Below are 23110 nucleotides of genomic sequence, written 5' to 3'. Positions count from 1 at the left end.
CAACATCCCATTAACCTTACAGGAATTGTTGCATTTCTCACATTGGCCGCAGCGCAGCGGCCAGTTCGCACATTGGCCGGCCACTTCTAGTTCTGGCCAAACTTCGGGTTCTGGCCGTAACATATATACTAAATAACATCTATGCTGTAAGAATAAAGCCTGATGTGTAGCTGTGTCACTAATAGAGATGGTCAACGAGATGGAAATAATTCTGCATTGATGCTGATTTATGCAAATGTATGCACTCCCTTTGCTGATGAAATCAAATAATGTGATATGTTATTAAAATTTGGTTTGGGGACTACAAATTAAAGGGTAACTGAGACGGATGAAAAGTAAAGTTTTATACATACCTGGGGCTTCCTCCAGCCCCCTTCAGGCTAATCAGTCCCTCGCTGTCCTCCACCACCCGGATCTTCTGCTATGAGTCCTGGTAATTCAGTCAGTCAGCACTGTCTGGCCGCATGCCGCTCCCACAGCCAGGAACATTCTGCACCTGCGCAATAGTGCTGCACAGGTGTAGTATGCTCCTGGCGGTGGAGTGTGTGCATGCGCACTACGCCCGACTGGCTCAAGTACCTGGACTCATTGCAGAAGATCCAGGTGGTGGAGGAGGACAACGAGGGACTGATTATCCTGAAGGCGGCTGGAGGAAGCCCCAGGTATGTATAAAACTTTAATTTCATCTGTCTCAGGTTTACTTTGTTACACAGTAGTACTATACTCTACATATGCACTCCCCACAGAGCTGCAGGGAATCCACTGAGAATGCTGTGCACATTGAACACAGAGGTGTTGTCTGTTTACAATCTCCTCCTTCCCCTGCAGAGTACCTGCACATCATTCTTACATGTACCCACTCTTACATTGCCTAGGCTAGGGCCTGATAGATGTTCTTTGTTCCGGTTTGTACCTTTTACAAGTACTCTTACCAAGGACTAGTTTTAGTCTAAAGGGAATAAATATAGTAGTCTACATATCCTTCTCACTTCAGTTGTCTTGTAAAATTCCTAAGCGTTGGCAGTTAAGAGACGAATTTCATGTTACATACTTTTAATCAACAAAATTGTAATATGCAAATTAGAGGAGTCGGAGTCGGAGTCGGTGGAATCCTAAACTGAGGAGTCGGAGTCGGAGGATTTTTGGACCGACTCCACAGCCCTGGTGAGTGAGTGAGTGAGTAAGTGTGTGTGTGTGTAGCCATAAGGGGCACACTGAACAAATAAATTTCATAAACCAGCAAAACAAAAGAAAAACACGTTATGGTTCATTCTTAGGGTCCTTGACTTGTGTCTCCATAGCAATTCTCCTGGTATAGAAGAGAATTGTTAGCTATTGATTTTTGCAGTGTATACTGCTGAACAGAAGGAGTGTCTTTTCTCCTCAACAGGGAGTGTGCTCTCATTTCACTAAAATGCTGGATGCTAGATTTTTTGGAAAGCCAGCCAGTGCCATGTTTTTAGTGTGATTTTCCCTTAGTAGGGCCTAAATCACACAGGGTTACATGATCCGTGTGGTTGCCGAGTGGTTGGTGAACTAGCTAGCATAACAGATTTGGATAAGGGTGGCGCACAAATGGTTTGACACAATTGATGGGGACCTGTTCATATGGAAATCTGCTCACTTCAGCACAATGAGAGCATACAACATCCCCATCTAGCAAGCAACACTTCTCTCCCTGAGGCAATAGCATTAAGGGGCCCATACACTCAGCCGATTTTCTGGCCGACCGATCGATCCAACTCGATCGATTGATTGCAAATCGGTTGGCCAATCGATGGCCGATTTCGATCGATTTCAATGGTTTTCCATCGAACTGGAAGGGTGGAAAATTTAGGTCGATCTGATGAGATTGCTTATCATTTTGCATTGGCTTTAATGGAAATCTGATGACAAAAAATGCCATCAGATCGAATTTCAATAGATTTCAAACTGAAATCTATTGGAATTCTATCCTGGTAAAAAATGTTCTAAAAACGCATCAGATAGACCATCAGATGCATTTCTTATCTATCTGCTGCCAATCTGACGAGTGTATGGGCACCTTTAGTACTAATTTTTTTTGTCTGAGGGTCAATACACACCAAAAAGCACTAGCGGAATCACAAACGCTCAGAGCTTTTTGAAGTGATTTTTCAGAGCAGATTTTCTAATCTTGCCTAGCGATTTTTGGAGCATTTTGGTGTAGTGTTTATTTATTTTTGTTACAGTAGAGCTGGAACTGAACAGCTTCTGTAACAAAAATGCTTGGAAAATCGCTCTATTCTAGCACTTTTTCAGAGTGGTTTTCCACTTTCCTATACTTAAAGGAATACTATCGATACCCAAGTGTTCTAAAATGACAGTGTGCAAATAATGTCTAAGTAGCTGTGTAAACATTTTCCTACTTTTCATGTTAAATATCAGAGGCAAAAACTGTAATTTATTGAGGGTAGGATTTAACTATATTGGGACAAATCAATTGCAGAAGGGGTGTCTGCTTCAATGCACAGCCAGAGTTGCATATCAGACTACAGAAAGCAAATATCAAACATCTCAAACTCAAAGGAAAAACAGTATGAAAAGCTGTTACAATTAGTTACATTTCCTCTGCTCTCTTCAGACACGTCAGTCAGAAATACAAGACACAGGAGCTTCAGCTGTTGGGAGCTCTCTTCTCTGTCACACACAGAGTTACACATAGAGTTAACTGATCAAGTGTGAGGGGAATTTCCCCTCTCCTCATGGCTCAGTCAGCCGTCAGTTTTGGCGTCAGTAAAGTTTGAATGTATTTTGAGAACAGTAAACAAAGAAGTTGCTACTAAAATGTATACACCAGTACTTAGCAGCACTTCCCAAATAATTCCTGTGCCAATTGAAAAAAAATATGTGAATCGATAGTATTTCTTTAACATGAGTTTCATGATACTTAACATGAATCGCCTCAGAAATCAGCAAAAATGCTGCAGGACCCGCATTTGCGTTTGGGAGAAAATCACATCGCTCTGGTGTGATCCATCCCATTCAAATACATTAGCCAAAGCGCTAGCATTTTTAAAAGTGCTCAGAAGCGCTCGTGGTGTACACCAGCCCTGAAGGAGTTAATATTCAGCTATGCAACTGGCAGCTGTCCTTCACTGATAAAGAATTACAGCCATAATCATACTTTCCTCATAGATAACTGGGCTTTTGAGAGAAGGGAATAAATAAATTGGTCAATAGTTCATGTATTTCAGCACTCTGAGACACGGGACAGGCTGTATTAAAGAGACCCTGTATCAAAAAAATAAAATGTCCCCTGGGGGTACTTACCTTGGTGTCGGGGCAATCCAGCACTCCAGCCCCCTGAACAGCGGTGACGTAAATATTTACCTACCACAAACCTGCCCAGGGCGCACTAGTGGCTCTCTGTTCGGGTTAAGGCGGAAATAGCCGAACCCGATCGTATCTGCTCTACAGCGCAGGCATGAGTCCTTTGCGCCTGCACAGTAGAGCGGATACAATCGGGTTCGGCCATTTCCTCCTTACCCGAACAAAGAGCCGCTAGTGCGCCCTGCGCAGGAACGTGGAGCGGTAAATATTACTCGCGCCTGCGCACCCTTGTCGAAGGACTTTCGGGCGAGTCAGTGCTGGATTCCCCCAAGCTGCAGAGGACGGGGAAGCCTCACTGGGACCCTGAGGCTTCCCCCTACCAAGGTAAGTATCCCTCAGAGGGTTTTTTTTTTGTTGCAGAGTCTCTTTAAATGAAAATAAGCGGATAAGATAAACATTCTATTCTCCTACTCCTAAAAATGACTTTTAGAAGACCCACAGTTTTATGTTATGTTTAAAAACCTAAAGTGACACTGAAGCAAAATTAAACGGATGACATCATGAATATGTTTAGCATGGATAATTAATAGAACATTAGTAGCAAAGAAAAGTGTCTCATTTATTGTTTCAGTTATACAGCTTTATTTATAACATTTCATCATTCTGTCATATTTGCAGTTTAGAAACAACACTCTGTACTTAAAAGCTGTGAAACAAAACAGATCAAATGAACCTTTGAACTTTCCTGCAGTAAAAGCTTATCTCAAGCCGTCTCTGGCCCAGTGCACACCAAAAATCTCTAGCACAGGGGTCCCCAAACGTTTTGGGTCGAGGGCCGGGTCAACATACTTCAGACTGATGGGGGGGCGGAGTATACATAAAATTATTTCTTTGCAGGCCAGATAGTGAAGCATACCAAGGTGACAACCTGAAGTCCAATTGGACAGCAGTGTCACCTGATGGGGAATTTGATTGGAAACCAGCAAATTACTGCTTTCTGGCTTCCATGTGGATGGGTGGTGCCAGCACTGCTATTCCATATGTGGACCACCAATATTTAAAGATGTAGCTGACCGCATCTATAAAGTAATATATTTTATTTGTGGGGGGCCAGTAAAAAAGCCTCAGGGGGCCGCATTCGGCCTGCAGACCTTAGTTTGAGGACCACTGCTCTAGCAGATCTGCAAAACACTAGAGGTTTTTGAAGCAGATTTCAGAGCTATTCTAGGCATGTTTTCTATACATGCCTAGCGTTTTTTTGGAGCGTTTTTGTGTAGCAGATTACAAATAGTTACTGTAAAGCTGTTACGGAACAGCTTCTGTAACAAAAACGCCTGGAAAACCGATCTGATCTAGGGTTTTTCAGAGCGTTTTTCCACTTTCCTATACTTTAAAATTGAGGCAGAAATGCCTCCGAAATCTAAAAACTGCTGCAGCCCTGAGTTTGCGTTTGTATAAAAAAATGACCTGCCATGGTGTGCACCAGCCCATTCACTTGCATTAGCCAAGCGGTTTTCCGCCTGCATGCGTTTTAAAAAACGCTTCAGAACTGCTCTGGTGTGCACCAGCCCTCTCACTGTTTTTTAGCTGTTTAAGCCATTTAGAAAACAGAATGAGTTCGAGCAAGTGGGTCGAATAGCTCAGAGAAGCTCTTTTGCATAAAAAACAACTCAAGTGTTTTAACTCTTCCTGTACTGGAAACCATCATGAGACTTTTTCTTTCTTTGCTACTAATGTTCTATTTATTATCTGTACTGCACATACAAATCATTATCTCATATGTTTGTTTTCCCCTCAGATTGGCTTGCAGCCCAGAACTAGAACTCTGATGCTTTGGTGCTACGTAGAAGCTGAAGTAATGATAAATGTACAGCAAGAAACACAAGGCAGTAAATACCACATAAAAGACTGCTTTGGATTGTATGGAGTACCCAGCATTTATTAATTTGCTTTATGCAACTGACGCACTTCAGTGCTATAACCAAACCAAGACAAGGCCGTGCGTTTAGCGAAGTCATTTCTGCGAAATCTCCCGCGGCTCTTAAAAAAAGGTAAAATGTTATCACAAACGGGCTTTTCAAAACAGCTCAGGGCCAAGTGATATGTCAGGAATTAATTCAAGGACCTGCAGCCATCTGGTTGGCTCTTGAGCATCAAGTCAACAGCACACAATCTTGTCTCCAGCAATCAGAGCCTCCCTGAAGTGCAGTTCTCAATTGTGCCACAAGATGGAGCCAAAGGAATGAGCCAGTAAGGCTCTGCAGCAAAACATAGCAAACAAGAGCAAAGAACTACATTAAACAGTACTTTGCATTAACAGGGGTGTCCAAACTTTATCAATCAAGGGCAAGATTACCAGTCTTGAGATGGCTAAGGAGCTGAACTATCAAAATTAAAAACACTATTTTTGTCTGATTGCCCCAAGGTACAATATATCTATTAATAAAACATTTTCATGGGAAATAACCTTTTAATGGACAACTGAAGTGAAAAGAACATAGAGGATGCCTTATTTATTTCCTTTTAAACAATACCAGTTGACTGGCAGTCCTACTGATCTATTTGGTTCCAGTAGTGTCTAAATCACACCAAAAACTAGCATGCAGCTAATCTTGACAGATCTGACAATAATGTCAGAAACACCTGATCTGCTGCATGCTTGAACAGGGTCTGTGGCTATTAGAGGCTGAGGATCAGCAGGACATTGAATACTATGAGCAAGATTGTAGGTGAACTCTCAAACTACATGGGAGAGGTAGTCAGATCTGACAATAACGTCAGAAACACCTGTTTCTGCATATGCTTATTCAGGATCTGTGACTAAAAGTAGTAGAGGCAGAGGATCAGCAGGACTGCCAGGCAACTGGTATTACTTAAAAGAAAATAAATATGGCAGCCTCCATATCCATCTCACTTCAGTTTTCCTTTATCATTTGAACATCGGGGCCATATTACCGAGCACTGCGATTGGTTCCATTATACAGCAACTGATGGGCAGCACGGTGGCATAGTGGTTAGCGTTCTCGCCTTGCAACGCTGGGTCCCCGGTTTAATCAACATCTGCAAGGAGTTTGTATGTTCTTGCCGTGTCTGCGTGGGTTTCCTCCGGGTACTCCGGTTTCCTCGAACTGCTAGAGCTTATTTTCAGGGATGTCTTATATTTGTATTGGGAAGTGTCTCTCAGCAGAACTTTTCCTGTTCCTTTGTACTGTGCCGTTACTGGATTTGAAAGTATGCTACTGTACTGATCAGGTACCTGCCCTGTCTTCCCTGCACACAGCTGATAACCTTGCTGTGTGCTGGGATGACAGGATCAGTGCCCAATGGCACTGCACCACTGTGTCCCCACTTACTGGCTGCCTCTTCCTCCTCTAACTTCCGCTAGGGCTTAATTTCGGGGTAGGGCTTATATTTCAAGCATGCTCAAAATTCCAGCTAGGGCTTATTTTCAGGGTAGGTCTTATCTTCAGGGAAAGAGGGTATGTTCATTGGCTTCCCCCTAAAATTGGTGGGAAGCAATACATGCACTACATGATACATGATTTGCGATCATATCTATGAAAAAAATCTGCCATGCTGATTGACTAGTTCATGAAGGCCGGTTTTACACTTGCGTTTTGCATTGTGGTAGGGTTGCAATACTCCTACCACATCTCAACAGCAAAAATGAAAAATATATGACCCTGCAGCAGAGTGCGCCAACGGGGTCATATGCATAGGCCCGCCAGAACGGCTGGAGGTCGGCCTGACGTCATCGCCGGGGACCAGGAGGCAACGGCGGCCAACGGCTGACTGCAGAGCTGTGGCGAGGGACATGCTGGGAGATTGCGGCTGGACGAAGCCCCAGCTAAGTAGCACTTATTTTCATTTAAAAAGCCTGATAATTCCTTTAGGCCTGGTGCACACCCAAACCTGCTAGCAGATCCGCAAAATGCTAGCAGATTTTGAAATGCGTTTTCTTCTTTTTGTGTAGCGTTTCAGCTAGCATTTTGCGGTTTTGGGAAGCGTTTTTGGTGTAGTAGATTTCAGATATTGTTACAGTAAAGCTGTTACTGAACAGCTTCTGTAATAAAACCGCCTGCAAAACCGCTCTGAACTGCCGTTTTTCAGAGCGGTTTGCGGTTTTCCTATACTTCACATTGGAGGCAGAAACGCCGCCGCAATCCAAAAAATGCCTCACCCCGGGAGTATGCGTTTCAGCAAAACGCCTCCCGCTCCGGTGTGAACCACCCCATTGAGATACATTAACCAAGCGTATCCGCAGCCGCAAGCGGCTGCAAAAATGCTGAAAGACGCGCTCGGTGTGCACTAGGCCCTCTAAGAGTGTAAAAGACAGAGCCTGTCATTTCAGCTCTGCCCACCCCCACCTGCATTGCAGAGATTTGCCCCCAGCTCATTGCCAGGATGAGGGGCGAAGCATCACCTGTGTAATGAATTACAGCTGATCAGTAATAATAAGTAATTAACCCAGAGACTCCCCGATCCTGCAGTATTAGGACATGCTCTGTCTTTTATACTAGAAGCACTCTAAGGGCCCGTTCACATCTAAAAATCGCAAAACGTTTTGCAGGAGTGATTTTCCCGCGATTAGTGCAGAAAAATATCGGAGCGTTCGCGAGTAGCGATGCTATGCATGCTAATCGGGATCCCTAAATGCTAATCGCCGGCAAACCGCTGCATGTAACACGTTTGCGGGTAACGCTAACCGCAAACACGACAGTGAGAACACTGCCATGTGTTACATGCTGTAGCGTTTTTTCAAAATCCGCTAGCGGTTTGCCTTGAGTGGGAATCGCGCGATTCCCGCTCAAGTGAAAACGGGCCCTTAGGGCTCATTCACACTTGTGCATTTTCAGCGCGATTTCAGCATTGCTGAAAATCACTAGCGATTTGAAAAACGTGTGTACAATGAAAGTATATGGAAGTGTTCTCATCTAAGCGTTTTGCTGAAACGCAAACGCGTTGCCTGCAGCGTCTTCTGAGCGATTGTGGAGCGATTCTGCAGGCTAAATTGAACTAGAAATCACAAAAACGCTAATCGCTGGAAAAACGCTTTCGGTTCTTATCCGTTAGCCGGATGGCGACAAAACTCCACCAGAGTTACATTTTTCCCTACTATCCATGTCGGCCTGAAGGGGGAATAGTAATTAGCGCCACCTGCCGGATGCGCCCGGCTAACGGATAAGTACCACGCTTTCTATACAGTGGAAAAACACTGGGAAATCGCTAGGAAAAACACCAGAAAATCGCTTAGCGTTTGCGTTTAGCGATTTTAGGTGTGTATGGGCCCTTAGGCCGGATCCACATTATAAGCGGTTTTCTGAGTGCTTCACAATAGATTATAGCTTTTTAAAAATTTCTCCCATTCACTTTCATTAAAAAAAAATAAAATAAAAAATAAAAAAAAAAAAAAAAAAAAAAAAATCGCAGTAAAAATCACCAAGATTTTTCGCGTACGCGATCACTGTGATTTTTACCGCAATTTTATTGAAAGTGAATGGGAGAAATTTTTAAGAAGCGCTCAGAAAGAACTAATAAATCACAAAGCGCTCAGAAAGGCACTTATACTGTGGATGCGGCCTTCTAAATGAAAAACCGCAGTTGAAAACCATTTATATGTAGATCAGTTAACCTGGCAAAATATTAGCAATTCTGCTCAGCCACTGCGGTCAGCGTGACATCCCTACCACATGACAGCCAAGAGAGTGACCCTGTTGAGGCTGGGAGCACACAAGGCTGTGCGTGAAAGGTTGCATTTTCTGTCAAGTGCGTTTATTTGTTTGTATTGCGTTTTTAGCGTATTTAAGTTTTTTCCCGCATATGCGGTTTTCTAGCGTTTTAACGCGTTTGCGGTTTGCATATACAAAAACGCATGTGCCTTTTCCATGCGTTTCCCTGTTGCATTTATTTTAATCACTAGGACAACAGGAAGCAGAAATACATCAGAAAACAATTAAAAAAACGCATGAAAAAGGCATACAAAATGCTTTACATTGCATTACCATTGACTTTCATTATGTGCGTTTTTTATGCACTTTTTGAAACTCATGCAACAAAGCCAGCGTTTTTAAAAATGCATGTTAGAAAACTTATACAAAACTGCATATGCGTTTTTTGATGCAGCCCCGCTGACTACCATTTCAGGCAAAAAAGCTGTTTTCCGCAATGCTAGCGTTTCTGATAAGTGTGTTCCTAGCCTTACTCTATTTCAAGAGAGCCGCAGAGTACCAAACTCACACAGGACAGCCTGTGAGCCAAACACAGAAAATAAAAAACCTCCTCCAAATGCCCGTCCCCTCTCACCAATCAACTAGCAGAGCAGACACTCCCACTGCAATCCTGATATCAACTAAGGTTAGGACGTACAAGACTGTACAAAAGCCTGTGCCCTTGTGCTCTGCTGATCTTGAAGGACAACTAAACAGAAGGGCATGGAAGCTGCCATATTTATTTCCTTTTAAAGTAAACCTAAACTGAACGAAGGAAAAAGAGTTTCACTTACCTAGTGCTTCGACCAGCCCCCCGCAGCCACCCGGTCCTGTGCCGGTCCCCTACGATGCTCTGTTGTCTCGGCGTGGCTTAGTTTCATTTTACACTGACCGGGAGTCGGCGGGCCACTGCGCCTGCGCAGCCCTCGCCACGTGTAGCTACGCTCACTTTCCCATCCACAATAGAGTCCTGCGCAGGCAAATGGTAAGTAGTCCTTGCTCCTACACAGGTTTACAGGATCCCTTATGTTCTCAAATGATCCTCTATCCTGGAGAATCATATATCAGGCATATAAGCTCCTTACACACTCCAATGAGTTCTGGTTCACCATGAGCTTGCTGGTTAGTCTGTACCTCTCGGTGTTTCAAGCCCTACTCCATAGAGCCAAATTAATCTATGCCATGCACTGATGAGGATCAAACAATCCGAAACAGTCTGTATGGATGTTGGATTATTATGGCTCTGTACAAATTAACAAGCTGACACATCATTGCATTCCAGCTGTTCTGGAGGTGTGTTTAGCTTCTAAAGGCAACAATGGTTAATTTGCATATATTCAGCAGTGATGCTCTGGGAGACATCTCAGAGCTCACTCCAACCCGAATTATCTCAAATTCTTTCCGTTTTAACCTCCCTGGCGGTAAGCCCGTGCTGAGCACGGGCTATGCCGCGCAGGGGGATTTCTCAGGCCCTGCTGGGCCGATTTGTACACTTTTTGTTTTGCAACACGCAGCTAGCACTTTGCTAGCTGCGTGTGCAGTCTGATCGCCGCCGCTCCGCACCGATTAGGTGCCTCCGCTCGCCGCGCCGCCCCCCCCCCCCCCCAGACCCCGTGCGCTGCCTGGCCAATCAGTGCCAGGCAGCGCTAAGGGGTAGGCCGGGACTCCCAATGACGTCACGACGTCGATGACGTCGGTGACGTCATGCCGCCCGTCGCCATGGCGACGGGGGAAGCCCTCCAGGAGATCCCGTTCTTTGAACGGGATCTCCTGATCTCCGATCGCCGGCGGCGATCGGAGGGGCTGGGGGGATGCCGCTGAGCTGCGGCTATCATGTAGCGAGACTTTGTCTCGCTACATGAAAAGAAAAAAAAAATTTTTTTTAAAAATGAGTTTGCTGCCCCCTGGCGGATTTTTTGCAAACCGCCAGGAGGGTTAAGAAAGCAAACTTTTGTTTTCCATATATCAGGCATTAAACAGTAGTTGAACTGCTTCAACACATTTGGCCACGTGGTGGCAGTACACACCCACATAATTGGATACAGCATGCTGTATTCAGTGCTATAAGGAAACAGTGCTGTATTTTACATCCTAACTACTGTATAAGGCAGGGTTCAAGCAAGGTTTACACTAAGCAAATATCAGGTTTTAAGGGCTCGTTTCCACTATAGCGAATCCGCATGCGGGCACTGCATGCGGATTCGCATACCCAATGTTAGTGGATAGGGCTGTTTCCACTTGTGCGGCGGCGGCGGCGTTTTTCGGTGCGGGAAAAATCTGCACGACAGGGTCGTCAGATTTCGCGTGCGGCAGGAATGCGGGCGAATCGCCGCTAATGCATTCAATAGGGAAATCGCATGCGGCTTTGTCATGCGGCTTTCCCCGCGATTTCGCATGAAAGGCAATGGAATTTTACACAGGCAGTGACATGGTTAAATTCGCCTGGCTCCTTGCCATGCGAAATCGCATGCGAAATCGCGGGTAAATCCGCATGGGGAAACGCAGCCGCATGCGATTTCTTCAGCGGTGGAATCCAGGCGATTCCGCACCGCTACAGTGGAAACGAGCCCTAACAGTAAGTGTGAACCCTGCCTAAATCTGACTTTTCAGGGGGCAAAATAATAATTATAACTTTTTCAAGTAAGGTTTTCGGTTTTTTTTAGTCCCTTACAAAATCCTACAAAAACATTACTATTTCCCTAGTGCTATCACCAACATTTGGAAACCTCTTTTTTCTCATAGGAGTCAAAGCGCATGAGCAACTATCAGACCAGTAAACAGGTAAAAGCTAGGCTAAACATGGGGTCTGGTTTGGAATACCTCCAGGGATGGGGCTATCTGTACTGAGTGTGGTAGGAAGTTCCAAAGGGTAGGGGCAGCATGACAGAATGCTCTAGCTCCAATTGTTTTGAGGTGCATCCTGGGAGTGACCAAGTTTATAAATCCTGTTGATCTAAAGTCGTGAGAGGTGTGGTGCAGTTTCAGACAGTCCTTCATGTAGTCGGGACCCAAATTGTGTAGAGATTTGAATGTCAACAGTCCAGTATTGAAGAGGAAAAGGATCTGCTCCACCAGATTGGAAGTATAAGTATAGCTGAGTGTCATTAGCGTAGCAGTGGTGTGTTAGGCCATGTTGTTGGATGATTGCACCAAGTGCTATCATGTCATATGAATACATGCCTTGCACTGATGAGTCAGCAGGTGATTCAGTTGGGCTCCTCAACTTGCCGAACAATCGTTTATGAATGATTCTTTGTACGAACGATCGGAAATGATCATTTAGGGCCACTAATTGGGGGGAAAAAAAAAAATCTCCTTAGCTATTCGATCAGATTAAACTGATTCAATTTTCGGGTTGATCCCGACAATCTGATCAGATTGGTTAAGAGATTTTTGTGTATTTGTGGTCCCAAACGATCATTTCCGATCATTTATATGAAGAATCGTTAGCGATCATTCAGCAAATTGCATGATTAGTGGTCACCTTTAAACCTATCTCCAGGAGCAGATCTAAGGCCCAGTGCACACCAAAACCGCTAGCAGATCTGCAATATGCTAGCGGTTTTGGGAGCTGATTTCAGAGAGATTCTAGGCATGTTTAGAGAGGTTTTCTAAACATACCTAGCGGTTTTGGGTGCCTTTTTTTGTAGCAGATTACACATATTATTACAGTAAAAGCTGTTACTGAACTCCTTCTGTAACAAAAACGCCTGGCAAACCGCTCTGAAGTAGCGTTTTTCAGAGCGGTTTGCGTTTTTCCTATACTTTACATTGAGGACGAAAAGCTTCCGAAAACCGCAAACGTGCCGCAGGAGGCGCGTTTGCGGCTTGTCAAAAACCTCAGCATTGCAACCTCAGCCCTGATAAAATCCCCGACTGAGCATTCAGTCATGCTTTGCTCAGGAATATTTATAGCTGAGTCATTATAGCAGAGCCAGAAGGGGGCAGGCTTGAGCTTGAAAAGACATCAGAGAAGACAGACTCAGCTATAATGATTCCTGAGCAAAGCCAGACTGAATGCTCAGTCAGGGCTTTTATCAGGGCTGCTAACAAGCAGGCTGAGCAGTGAAGAATGAAACAGAGAGCAGGGTAGGTGTTTTCACTAAGGTTCTCACTGATATATATGGTAAAATATATGAGGGTGCTTCGTCTCTGGTTCACTTTAAGGAGGATCTGTAATTAAACAAGAAAAAAAAAAGTGGCGGGGGTGGGGGACTGGGATTACTTACCTCGGGAGTGGGCAAGCTCTGGCTCCTAATGAGGCTTCCCTGGTCCTCTTCACCTTCAGGATCCAACGCTGGCAGCCCCTGAACACTGGCAAAGTGGCCATTTACCTTCTGCGCTCCTGTGCAATAGTGATGAGCTTCGAATGGATTCCGAATTTAATTTACCCAGGGTTCCTTCTTCTTTAATCTATGTCTAATTGCGTGTCACGTCGCGTTCTAAGTCTCGTCACTATTCCTCCTTCCGGATGGAAAGGAAGAAGGAACCCTGGGTAAATTAACTTCTCCACCTCAGCCCGCTCAGGTGCACTAATTAGCGCTTGGATTCCGAATGATTTCGAGTCGAAATCAATTAGGACTCCATTCGGAGCTCATCACTACTGTGCAGACGCAATATTGGCTTTCCGATGGGCTCCGGCAGAAATAGCTGAGCCCAATTGGGTCCGCCCTATTTCTGGGGGAGCCCAGCAGAAAGCTGCTACTGTGCTTGTGCAGGGAGCGCAGAAGGTAAATATTTCAGCCCCTACTGCACCTGCACCTCAGCTGACAAGCTTGTCGGCTGATTTTTTTGGGGGGCTGTCAGCGCTGGATCCTGGAGGGTGAAGCCTCAATAGGCTCCAGAGGCTTCCCCCTTCTGAGGTACATACCACCCCCCCCCCCGCCCTCTTTTTTTTTTTTTTCTTTACAGTTACTCTTTAAAGGACAAATGAAATGAGAAGAATATGGCGGCTGCCATGCTTATTTCCTTTTAAACAATACCAGTTGCCTGGCTGTCCTGCTGATCAATTTGGCTACAGTAGTGTCTGAATCACACCAGAAACAAGCATGCAGTTGATCAAAAAAAAAAAAGTTGATCAAAATAAAGAAACAAGCATGCAGCTAATCTTGTCACATCTGACAATGTCAGAAACACCTGATCTGCTGCATGCTTGTTCAGGGTCTATGGATAAAAGTATTAGAGGCAGAGAATCATCAGTACAGCCAGGCTACTGGTATTGCTTAAATGGGAATAAATATGACAGCCTCCATAACACTTTCACTTCAGCTGTCCTTTAAAACCAGCCTGTAAGAAGAAAAGAAAAAAAAAAAAAAAAAAAAAAAAAAAAAAAAAAGAGGAAGGCTCTGGATCCCATAGAGCAGTGATGGCTAACCTTGGCACTCCAGCTGTGGTGGAACTACAAGTCCCATGAGGCATTGCAATACTCTGACAGCTCTAAGCATAACTCGAGGAGGCAGAGGGCATGATGGGATTTGTAGTTTTCTCACAGCTGGAGTGCCAAGGTTAGCCATCACTGCCATAGAGCCTTCCTGGTCCTCTCTCCTCCCCCTCTTTCCACCTCTGTCCCATGGTGAAGTTATTGAAGACAAGACACAGAACATTTATATCACACTTTTTCAGGGCTGCAGCCACTTAGGGCGCGCTCCATGAGCAACAAGAATCTTTAGGAAGCCTTGCCCAAAGACTCCTTACTGTTTTACATACTGGCTTGAGACGGGATTTGAACCTTGGTCAAGGGCTCAAATCCTACAAAACGGGCATTAAACCGGAATGACGTTGCATTCACTGCTGAAGTACTGTCCATTTAAATGAATAGACAAGGCGCCTTCTCCTGTCCGCATAAATGCTGCACTCCATATCGTCGTCTCAATTCATCCTGGAAGCTACACGTAACGTTTAACACAAGCTACGCTTGGCGCTTCCGTGTCCTTTGCTTGTAGAGATCCGTCCTTAGAAGTCTTTTTTTTAATTGGCGACTTCCGCCTGAAGTCACCAGTACGAGTCCCCACTGCGCACGTTACGCGTCATCACGCCGGCCAGTGTGAGAGTTCTCTAAGGCCCCGTTCACATTACAAACGCGGATGGTCACGCATGCGGAACGCAACGCATGCGAACGCACGCCATCCGCGTTTGTGTGCGTTGCGTGGCTGACCCCATTACTGAAAAGTGAATGGGACAGCCACGCGTTTTTACAAAAAATGCGTGCAGCATGCAGTGTGAACATCAGACATTGCACTCTATGCAATGTCTGATGTTGTGCGTGTCGGCCACCTGCACGCGTTTCCAAAACGCGGCTGGAAACGCGTGCAGTGTGAACGGGGCCTAACTCTGAACTGCGCATGTGCAGGACTCTCACGCCGGCCGGCGTGATGACGCATAAAGTGCGCGGCAGGGACTCATAGTGGCGACTTCAGGCGGAAGTCGTCAATTAATGGACCCACCAGCGAGACTGGAAAAGGAGCCAGGAGGACGCCAGGGGACCTTGCAGCCTATGGTGGGCTGGAGGAAGCCCCAAGTAAGTACAAATTGTGATTTTACAAACATGCTCGGTATCCCTTTAAGGCAGAGTTCTTTGAACAGTTGGTCAGGTCAGGTCTGAATGTCCTTTCTCAAAAAGAAGGAAATGTAAATATTTAAGCCAAAAGTGTGTGCCTGACTGATAAAACATAGTGTTAAAAATACCACACAGGAGATTATTGATGCCCATTCCCAATAAGAACATTTCAAGGATGTTATCCCAACGTAACATTTTCTGTACCTGAGATCGCTTCCACTTGGCCATGTCTGGGACTGTGTTAATTTCCTTCTTTGGGACAATGAAGATGTGTCCTGCAAGAGATGCGGGGACTTCGCCACCATGATGGGAGCCTGTGAAAGGAAAGACAAATACCTATCAAAAAATAATATATCAAACAGAAACTCACAATACATAACTATAGCTAAAATAATGTATTGTTTAACAAACATTCTTTGAAGTAGATTTTGGATTACTACTAACTCCTTACTGTAGCAATCTGCTTTCACTTCATCTTTCAGTTTAGTGTTCCTAGGACCGCCTACAACTGCTGCACAGGCACATGCATGATGATGTCATCACAAATGGCACTCCATGATGTTCCAGTACTTCCACCCCTTCCTCTGCCTGGTATAGTCAATTAGGCCTGGAGCTTACTAGCAGAGCTTTTCTAAACCCTTTGTAAAAGCTTGTGATTTAAAAAGCTCTTGCTAATGTAATGCTATTGGTGTGATCCCACTTGAGGGATGTGATTTATTAAAAATCCCCCATAGCATTGCATTAGCAAGAGCTTTTCAAATCACAAGCATTTATGGGTTCCAGGCCTTATACCTTGATAAAGGAGACACTACGAGGCCCCGAAACAACTGTTAGTGGTGAATGATAAGACTTGATTGTAACACTGGGATTAATAAAACCACTGGAAAGTGATGTCATACCTCCCAAATTTTTGATATAAGAAAGAGGGACACTTAAGCCACACCCCTACTCACGCCCCCGGACCACCCCTAGTCACGCATACCATAAAGATTGCATTGCAAAAATATGTTGTTTTATAATTCAAACCACACTGGCCCTTTCTATCCTCTTCATTGTTCTTCACATTAGCATTTAAAAATAAGAACTATATCAATTTAAATGATGGGAATAGTGTAGAATCAATTAAACATTTTTCACTAGAAAAATACATATTTACACAGATCTGTACATCAGTCCTGAAAGAGGGACAAATGAGGAAGAAAGAGGAACAGAGGGATAGAGTTCCCAAAGCAGAGGGACTGTCCCTCCAAAAGAGCTATGTGATGTTTGGTGGATGGTTAGCATCTTTTTATATCCTACTTTTGGTCAATCAAGCAGGGGAGCAAGTTTTATAAGAGGAGGTTGGCTGCCACAGCATCATAGAGGGTAGGAAAGCACCAAGGAACAGAGATCCTGCACCGATAAGACCTTCTATGGCTGTGGTAGTAAGAAGATGAAAGGTGGCACCATGTCTTATGTCTGCTTGTTGCATTGGGCAATGGGCTAGAGTCACACTATTCGACGCAATCAAATTTAACACATGCTTTCCAACACACAACATGCACACCTGCAGATATTCCAACCATCACATCATGGCTGGACTATCGCAATGATCTCTACACAGGCCTTCCAAACAAAGACCTGCAATTACTCACCTACAGAATGCAGCTGCAAGGATGTTAAAAGCCAACACCACCATTGCCACATAACATGAACCCTTCGCTCACTCCATTGGCTACAATGGAGAATTCTGTTTAAAGTGTACCCGATGTGTCGCAGATGGGACATAGAGGCATGTTCCCTGCTGCAGGACATGCCTCTGTGCCCCCACCCCCTCCAAAGTTGGCAATATGCACTTGTCACCAATCTTGAGGGGAAGGGAGGAGAGGTATTCCCTGCTTAAACACCCACTGGGGGCATTCCTGAAGCAGTTCTCCAGCTGCTATTGGGCAGCTCTGCCTCTTTCTGGCCACTCCCCCACCTCCCTGCATGAGACACAGCGCCGTGACCCCAGGGGTCACAAAAATGAAAGTAAGCCAGTGCAAGCCACAGGAGTGGCAGGGATTGTGGCTACCTGATCCAACCAGCCCCCCGGATCAGGTAGCATTTTTTATTTTTATTTTTTTACACTAATAATTCCCACCTAGGGTTCACTTTCAGATTGACTTACTGACATTCAAATCCTTGCACAATCTGGATCAGACCTCAAAGGATTTGCTGCAACTGCATCACCCTGCCCCCCCCCCCCCCTCGTTCCCCCCCACCATCTTAGATCAAAAGGAACTAATAACTTAATCACCCTCAGAGTCCACCTACAAACCTTTGGGGAGAGAGCCTTCTGTCATGCTGCCCCTACACTTTGGAACTCCCTGCCACACTCTGGACATCTCCATCCCTGGAAGCTGAAATCTCACCTGTTTAGTCTGGCATTTATGAACACCTATTTCCTCTGTAAGGCCCAGTGTACACCAAAACCGTTAGCAGATCCGCAAAACGCTAGAGGTTTTTGAAGCAGATTTTCAGAGTGATTCTAGGCATGTTTAGAGAGGTTTTCTAAACATGCCTAGCATTTTCTGGAGCGTTTTCTGTAGCAGCTTTCATATATTGTTACAGTAAAACTGTTACTGAACAGCTTCTGTAACAAAAACGTCTGGAAAACCGCTCTGATCTAGTGTTTTTCCGAGCAGTTTGAGCTTTTCCTATACTTTACATTGAGGCAGAAACGTTTCTGCAAACCGCAAAAGTGCTGCAGGACCCACGTTTGTGGTTGAGTACATTTGAAATCGGCACCGGTAGACTTGGGCGCAGGATACAGTCGGTATACGGCTGATCCTGCTTCTGCACAAGCCCGGGCCTTGTTAAATTCCCCCTACAGGCCGCCATGGATGGTAGGGAATGAAATAATTCGGCTTCCAGCTATTGCTGGAGGCCGAATTATTGTGATTTTTAAGCAACCTCGGCTCCGTCTTCTGACGGCGCCGACATTACTCACTGAGCGCCGCTATAGACTGATTCCTATTATAGTCTATGGCAGCGCCCAAATCGAGCAGCGCCTAAAAGCACTGTTTCGTTTGCGGCTTGCTAAAAACCTTAAACCTCTGGTGTGCACCAGCCCATTGAGATACATTAGCCAAGCGTTTTCACAGGCAGAAGCGGTTTGCGAAACGCTTCAAAAACCGCTCGGTGTGCACCAGGCCTCACACAGTCCAGACTGCAACCCTGTATTGATCTGAGACATATCTATGCGCTTTGAGTCCTATGGGAGAAAAGCGCTTTACAAATGTTATTGTATTGTACACAGAGCCGGATTAAGGCTAAATGGGGGCCTTAAGCAAAGTAACTGATTTGGGCCCCCCCATCATGTCATAATAGAATCAGAAGATGCAGCTGCACAGCAACATGCCGCACACACCGGGGCAGCCGAGCTACTGGTTGCTATGGGCAACAGCCCGCTTTTCTCTGTGGGTGCACAATGCAGGGAATAGCAGCGGCAAAATGCAGAGTGAGAGATGAATGGCTGGGACATTTGCACTCAGGGACTGGGCCACCCCTGTGAAGAGGGAGCCAGATATCACAGCAGCTGCACTTTACCCCTGCATCTCCAGCCTGGCAATAGCAGAAAGCTCTGGACACCGCCAAACCGGAAGCCGTTCCCCAGACAGAATTACATAACCACCCCCACCACCGATTTCCTCCCAAACTAGACAGCCACCATGCAGCCTCCATCCCAGTGAATACGATAGTCCAGCAGAGAAGGCAGCCGCAGCGGGGGAGAATGACAGCACCAGATGACTCACATTCACCTATTGCAATCCAAGCAATAGAGGTCCCATCATCTAGAGCCCATCTGTCTCCTCTAGAGTGCTGCCGCTCTGTTACTACTACTATTACTACTTCCTACTTCCTGTCTGATCTGAGAATCAGGAAGTTCAGAGCCAGCGGCTGCACTGTAGAAGAGACAGATGGGTTTCAGATGATGGGATCTATCGCTTGGATCATGGATAGGTCAATGAGCGTTTGCCATCTGCTGCTATCATTCTTGCTGCAGCTGTGGTTCTCTGTGGGAAGGGAGGAGTGGGCAGCGGCAGAGCGCACAGTAGCAGGAGGGGGACCTAGGAGGAGAGCCTGGCTCTGAAGACAAACAGCAGCGCACGGCATCATTTGACAAGAAGAGACAAATAACATTTATATCGCGCTTTTCTCCTGGTGGACTCAAAGCGCCAGAGCTGCAGCCACTAAGACGCGCCCTATAGGCAGTAGCAGTGTTAGAAAGACTTGCCTAAGGTCTCCTACTGAATAGGTGCTGGCTTACTGAACAGGCAGAGCCGAGATTCGAACCCTGGTCTCCTGTGTCAGAGGCAGAGCCCTTAAAGGGACTCAAAGCAGTGCCTGTGGGTATGCCTTTAAGTATACCTAAAACTAATTAATTACATCCTCACACCTACCAGCATGATGTTTGTAATTATATCCCTCTGGGTTCCTTATATTTCATTGCATTGTGCTGAATCGAGCTGCCGACTTTGGAGAAAAGTCATCCTGTGTAATACAATGTAACTATGGAAAGACGAAGCTCTCTTTCTCCACTTTCCAATGATAGATAAACTGTTACCCTACGCCTTTTAGTTTTCGCGATCGAAATTGCCGTGGCCACGATTTCGATCGTGAAAATAGAGAAAACTAAAAGGCATAGGGCGGCGGTTTATGTATCAATGGAAAGAGGAGAAAGAGAGCTTTAAAATGATATGCACGGTGGCGTAGTGGTTAGCTCACTCGCCTTGCAGCGCTGGGTCCCTGGTTCGAATCCCAGCCAGGGCACTATCTGCAAAGAGTTTGTATGTTCTCTCCGTGTCTACGTGGGTTTCCTCCGGGCACTCCGGTTTCCTCTCACATTCCAAAAACATACGGATAAGTTAATTGGCTCCCCCTAAAAATTGGCCCTAGACTACAGTACTTACACTATATAATATAGACATACGGCAATGGTAGGGATTAGATTGTGAGCTCCTTTGAGGGACAGTTAGTGACAAGATATAGATATGTATATACATTGTACAGCGCTGCATAATATGTCGGCGCTATATAAATACTAAATAATAATAATAATAATAATAATAATAATATGCATCTTTCCATAGTTACTGCACTGCTCAGAGTCCCTTTAACCATTATACCATCCAGCCACCGCTGACAGGATGGCGAGGGCTGGTTTATGTGCTGATGGGGCCCGCTTTGACTCTGAATGGGGCCCCAAGTGACTGCTTTTGTTGCCTGGTCGGTAATCCGGCCCTGATTGTACACCTCCACCTGTTACTAATATACAGCGTTCAGCCTACTTTACAGTAGAGCAATCTTCCAAACGCACGTCTTTTCTGGGGACTAATATACATCTGTGGGATGAATATATATATATATATATATATATATACACATCAGTACACCACTCCCAAAGTCTGCATCTATGCACACAGCCATTTTGCAAAAACCTGGAGACAACATGTACTGATGACATCACACCATACTTCCTGAGTAGGAGGGGTTATTAAATTGGGAGCTTCTCTGTGGGACACTTAAGGTGGAATATACTGTACAAACCATAATGCACACCTGAAGTGAGAGGGATATGAGTGATGCCATATTTATTTCCTTTAAAACAATGCACATTTCCTGGCTGTTCTGCTGGTCCTCTGCCTCTAATACTTTTAGCCACGTACCCTGAAAAGGCATGAAGATGTTTTACCAAACCCTGGTACACACCTTTAATTTTGATGGCTAATTTAACCACCTTCATGTAGTAGGAGCATCAACAGATTTTTAATACTATAAGCAAATTGAGTAGGTTAAATTTCATACTACATAGAGGTTATAAGATTGGTCTGTAATTGGCCAATAATAATTGAAATGTGTATTAGGCTTTAGTCAAAAATATAATCTGAATGATTGTTCAGGGTCTATAGCCTGGTACACACTTTGGGCCCGTTCAGACTGCAAAATGCGGACCGCAACGCATGCGGACCGCAACGCGTACGAACGCATGCCATCCGCGTTCGTATGCGTTGCGTGGCTGATCGCATCACTGAAAAGTGAATGGGACAGCCGCGCGTTTTTGTAAAATCTGCATGCAGCATGCGTTCCCGGACCGCACAGGTCCGGAACGCATGCAGTGTGAACATCAGACACACTGATCTGCAGATGAATGTCCGTTAAACAAGGTGTGTACGAGATCTGCAGATATCATAGACTATGAATGCATTTTGCAGGAACGGATCTTTTGCAGGAACTGATCTTTTGCAGGAACTGATCTTTTGCAGGAACTGATCTTTTGCAGGAACTGATCTTTTGCAGATGCTGATCTTTTGCAGATGCTGATCTTTTGCAGATGCTGATCTTTTGCAGATGCTGATCTTTTGCAGATGCTGATCTTTTGCAGATGCTGATCTTTTGCAGATGCTGATCTTTTGCAGGTGTACAGCATCTTGCAAAGATTTTTATCTGATGAGGAGTTCAGCTCCATAGAATAGACTGTGTAGAGTATGCTCTCATCCTACATGGAAGGGGGTAAAATTGGTCTGTGATATTTCATTTTCCAAAGACTTATCTGACGGGTGTACCCACCTTTAGCCACAGACCCTGAACAAGCATGCAGCAGATCAGGTGTTTCTGACATTATTGTCAGATCTGACAAGATTAGCTGCATGCTTGTTTAAGGTGTGATTCAGACACTACTGGAACCAAATAGATCAGCAGGGCTGCCAGGCAACTGGTATTATTTAAAAGGAAATAAATATGGCAGCCTCCATAGGCCTCTCACTTCAGTTGTGCAGTGTGTCCAGTCTCCATTGTGATTCACACTCATAACGTGTTATGCAACTGCCCTATATTTTCTGTCCTGTCCAATCAATACCTTTGATTGATTTTTGGTCAAATCCGATCGAATAGAACATTTCAAGGAATCAATACACATTTGATTTAATCAGACTGATTAAAGGGATACTTAAGCCAAAAAAAAAAAAATATGATTTTTACTCCCCTGGGGCATCCCTCAGCCCCCTGAAGCTGTATGGTGCCCTCGCAGCCTCGCTCCGATCCTCCTGTCCCCACCGGCGGCTACTTCCGGGTTCGGCGACAGCCGCTGACAGGCTGGGAACGCCATACAGCTTCAGGGGGCTGAGGGATGCCCCAGGTGAGTAAAAATCATTTTTATTTTTTTTTTTACTTAAGTATCCCTTTAAATCTGCAGGTAATTGCATGGGGAAAAAAATCTAGGATTGTCTGGCCACCTTAACGGCTGGAACCCACTAAAGCACTTTTTTGAGCATTTAGGGAGCGCTTTAAATTACTAGCGATTTCCCTAAACGCTCTGCCAATGTAAATAAATATAACAAATTCCACAGTAGCGATTGCGATTAGCAAAATCACAATAGCAGGACATGCAGCATTTTTTGGTAGCGTTTGCGCTTCAATGTAAAGTATTCAAACGCTGGCAAATCGCTCATCAATCGCTACAAATAGCGATTTGTGAGCGATTTTAACTTACTGCACACCGTAAAAATAATTACAATAGATTGGAAGGACCAAT

General features: G+C 45.0%; 1 protein-coding gene across 1 annotated transcript in view; it reads right to left on the bottom strand.

Moving 5' to 3' along the window:
* Positions 1-23110, bottom strand: part of PTPA (protein phosphatase 2 phosphatase activator) — a 148742-nt gene that overhangs the window by 124380 nt on the left and 1252 nt on the right. Inside the window, exon 2 of the mRNA XM_068248480.1 lies at positions 15760-15869. Coding sequence (XP_068104581.1) covers positions 15760-15869 — 110 coding nt within the window. The remainder of the gene's footprint in view (positions 1-15759; positions 15870-23110) is intronic.

The sequence above is a fragment of the Hyperolius riggenbachi genome, chromosome 8 (genome assembly GCF_040937935.1).
Source record: "Hyperolius riggenbachi isolate aHypRig1 chromosome 8, aHypRig1.pri, whole genome shotgun sequence".
Classification (NCBI taxonomy): Eukaryota; Metazoa; Chordata; class Amphibia; order Anura; family Hyperoliidae; genus Hyperolius; species Hyperolius riggenbachi.
This window is presented reverse-complemented; position numbering and strand designations above follow the sequence as displayed.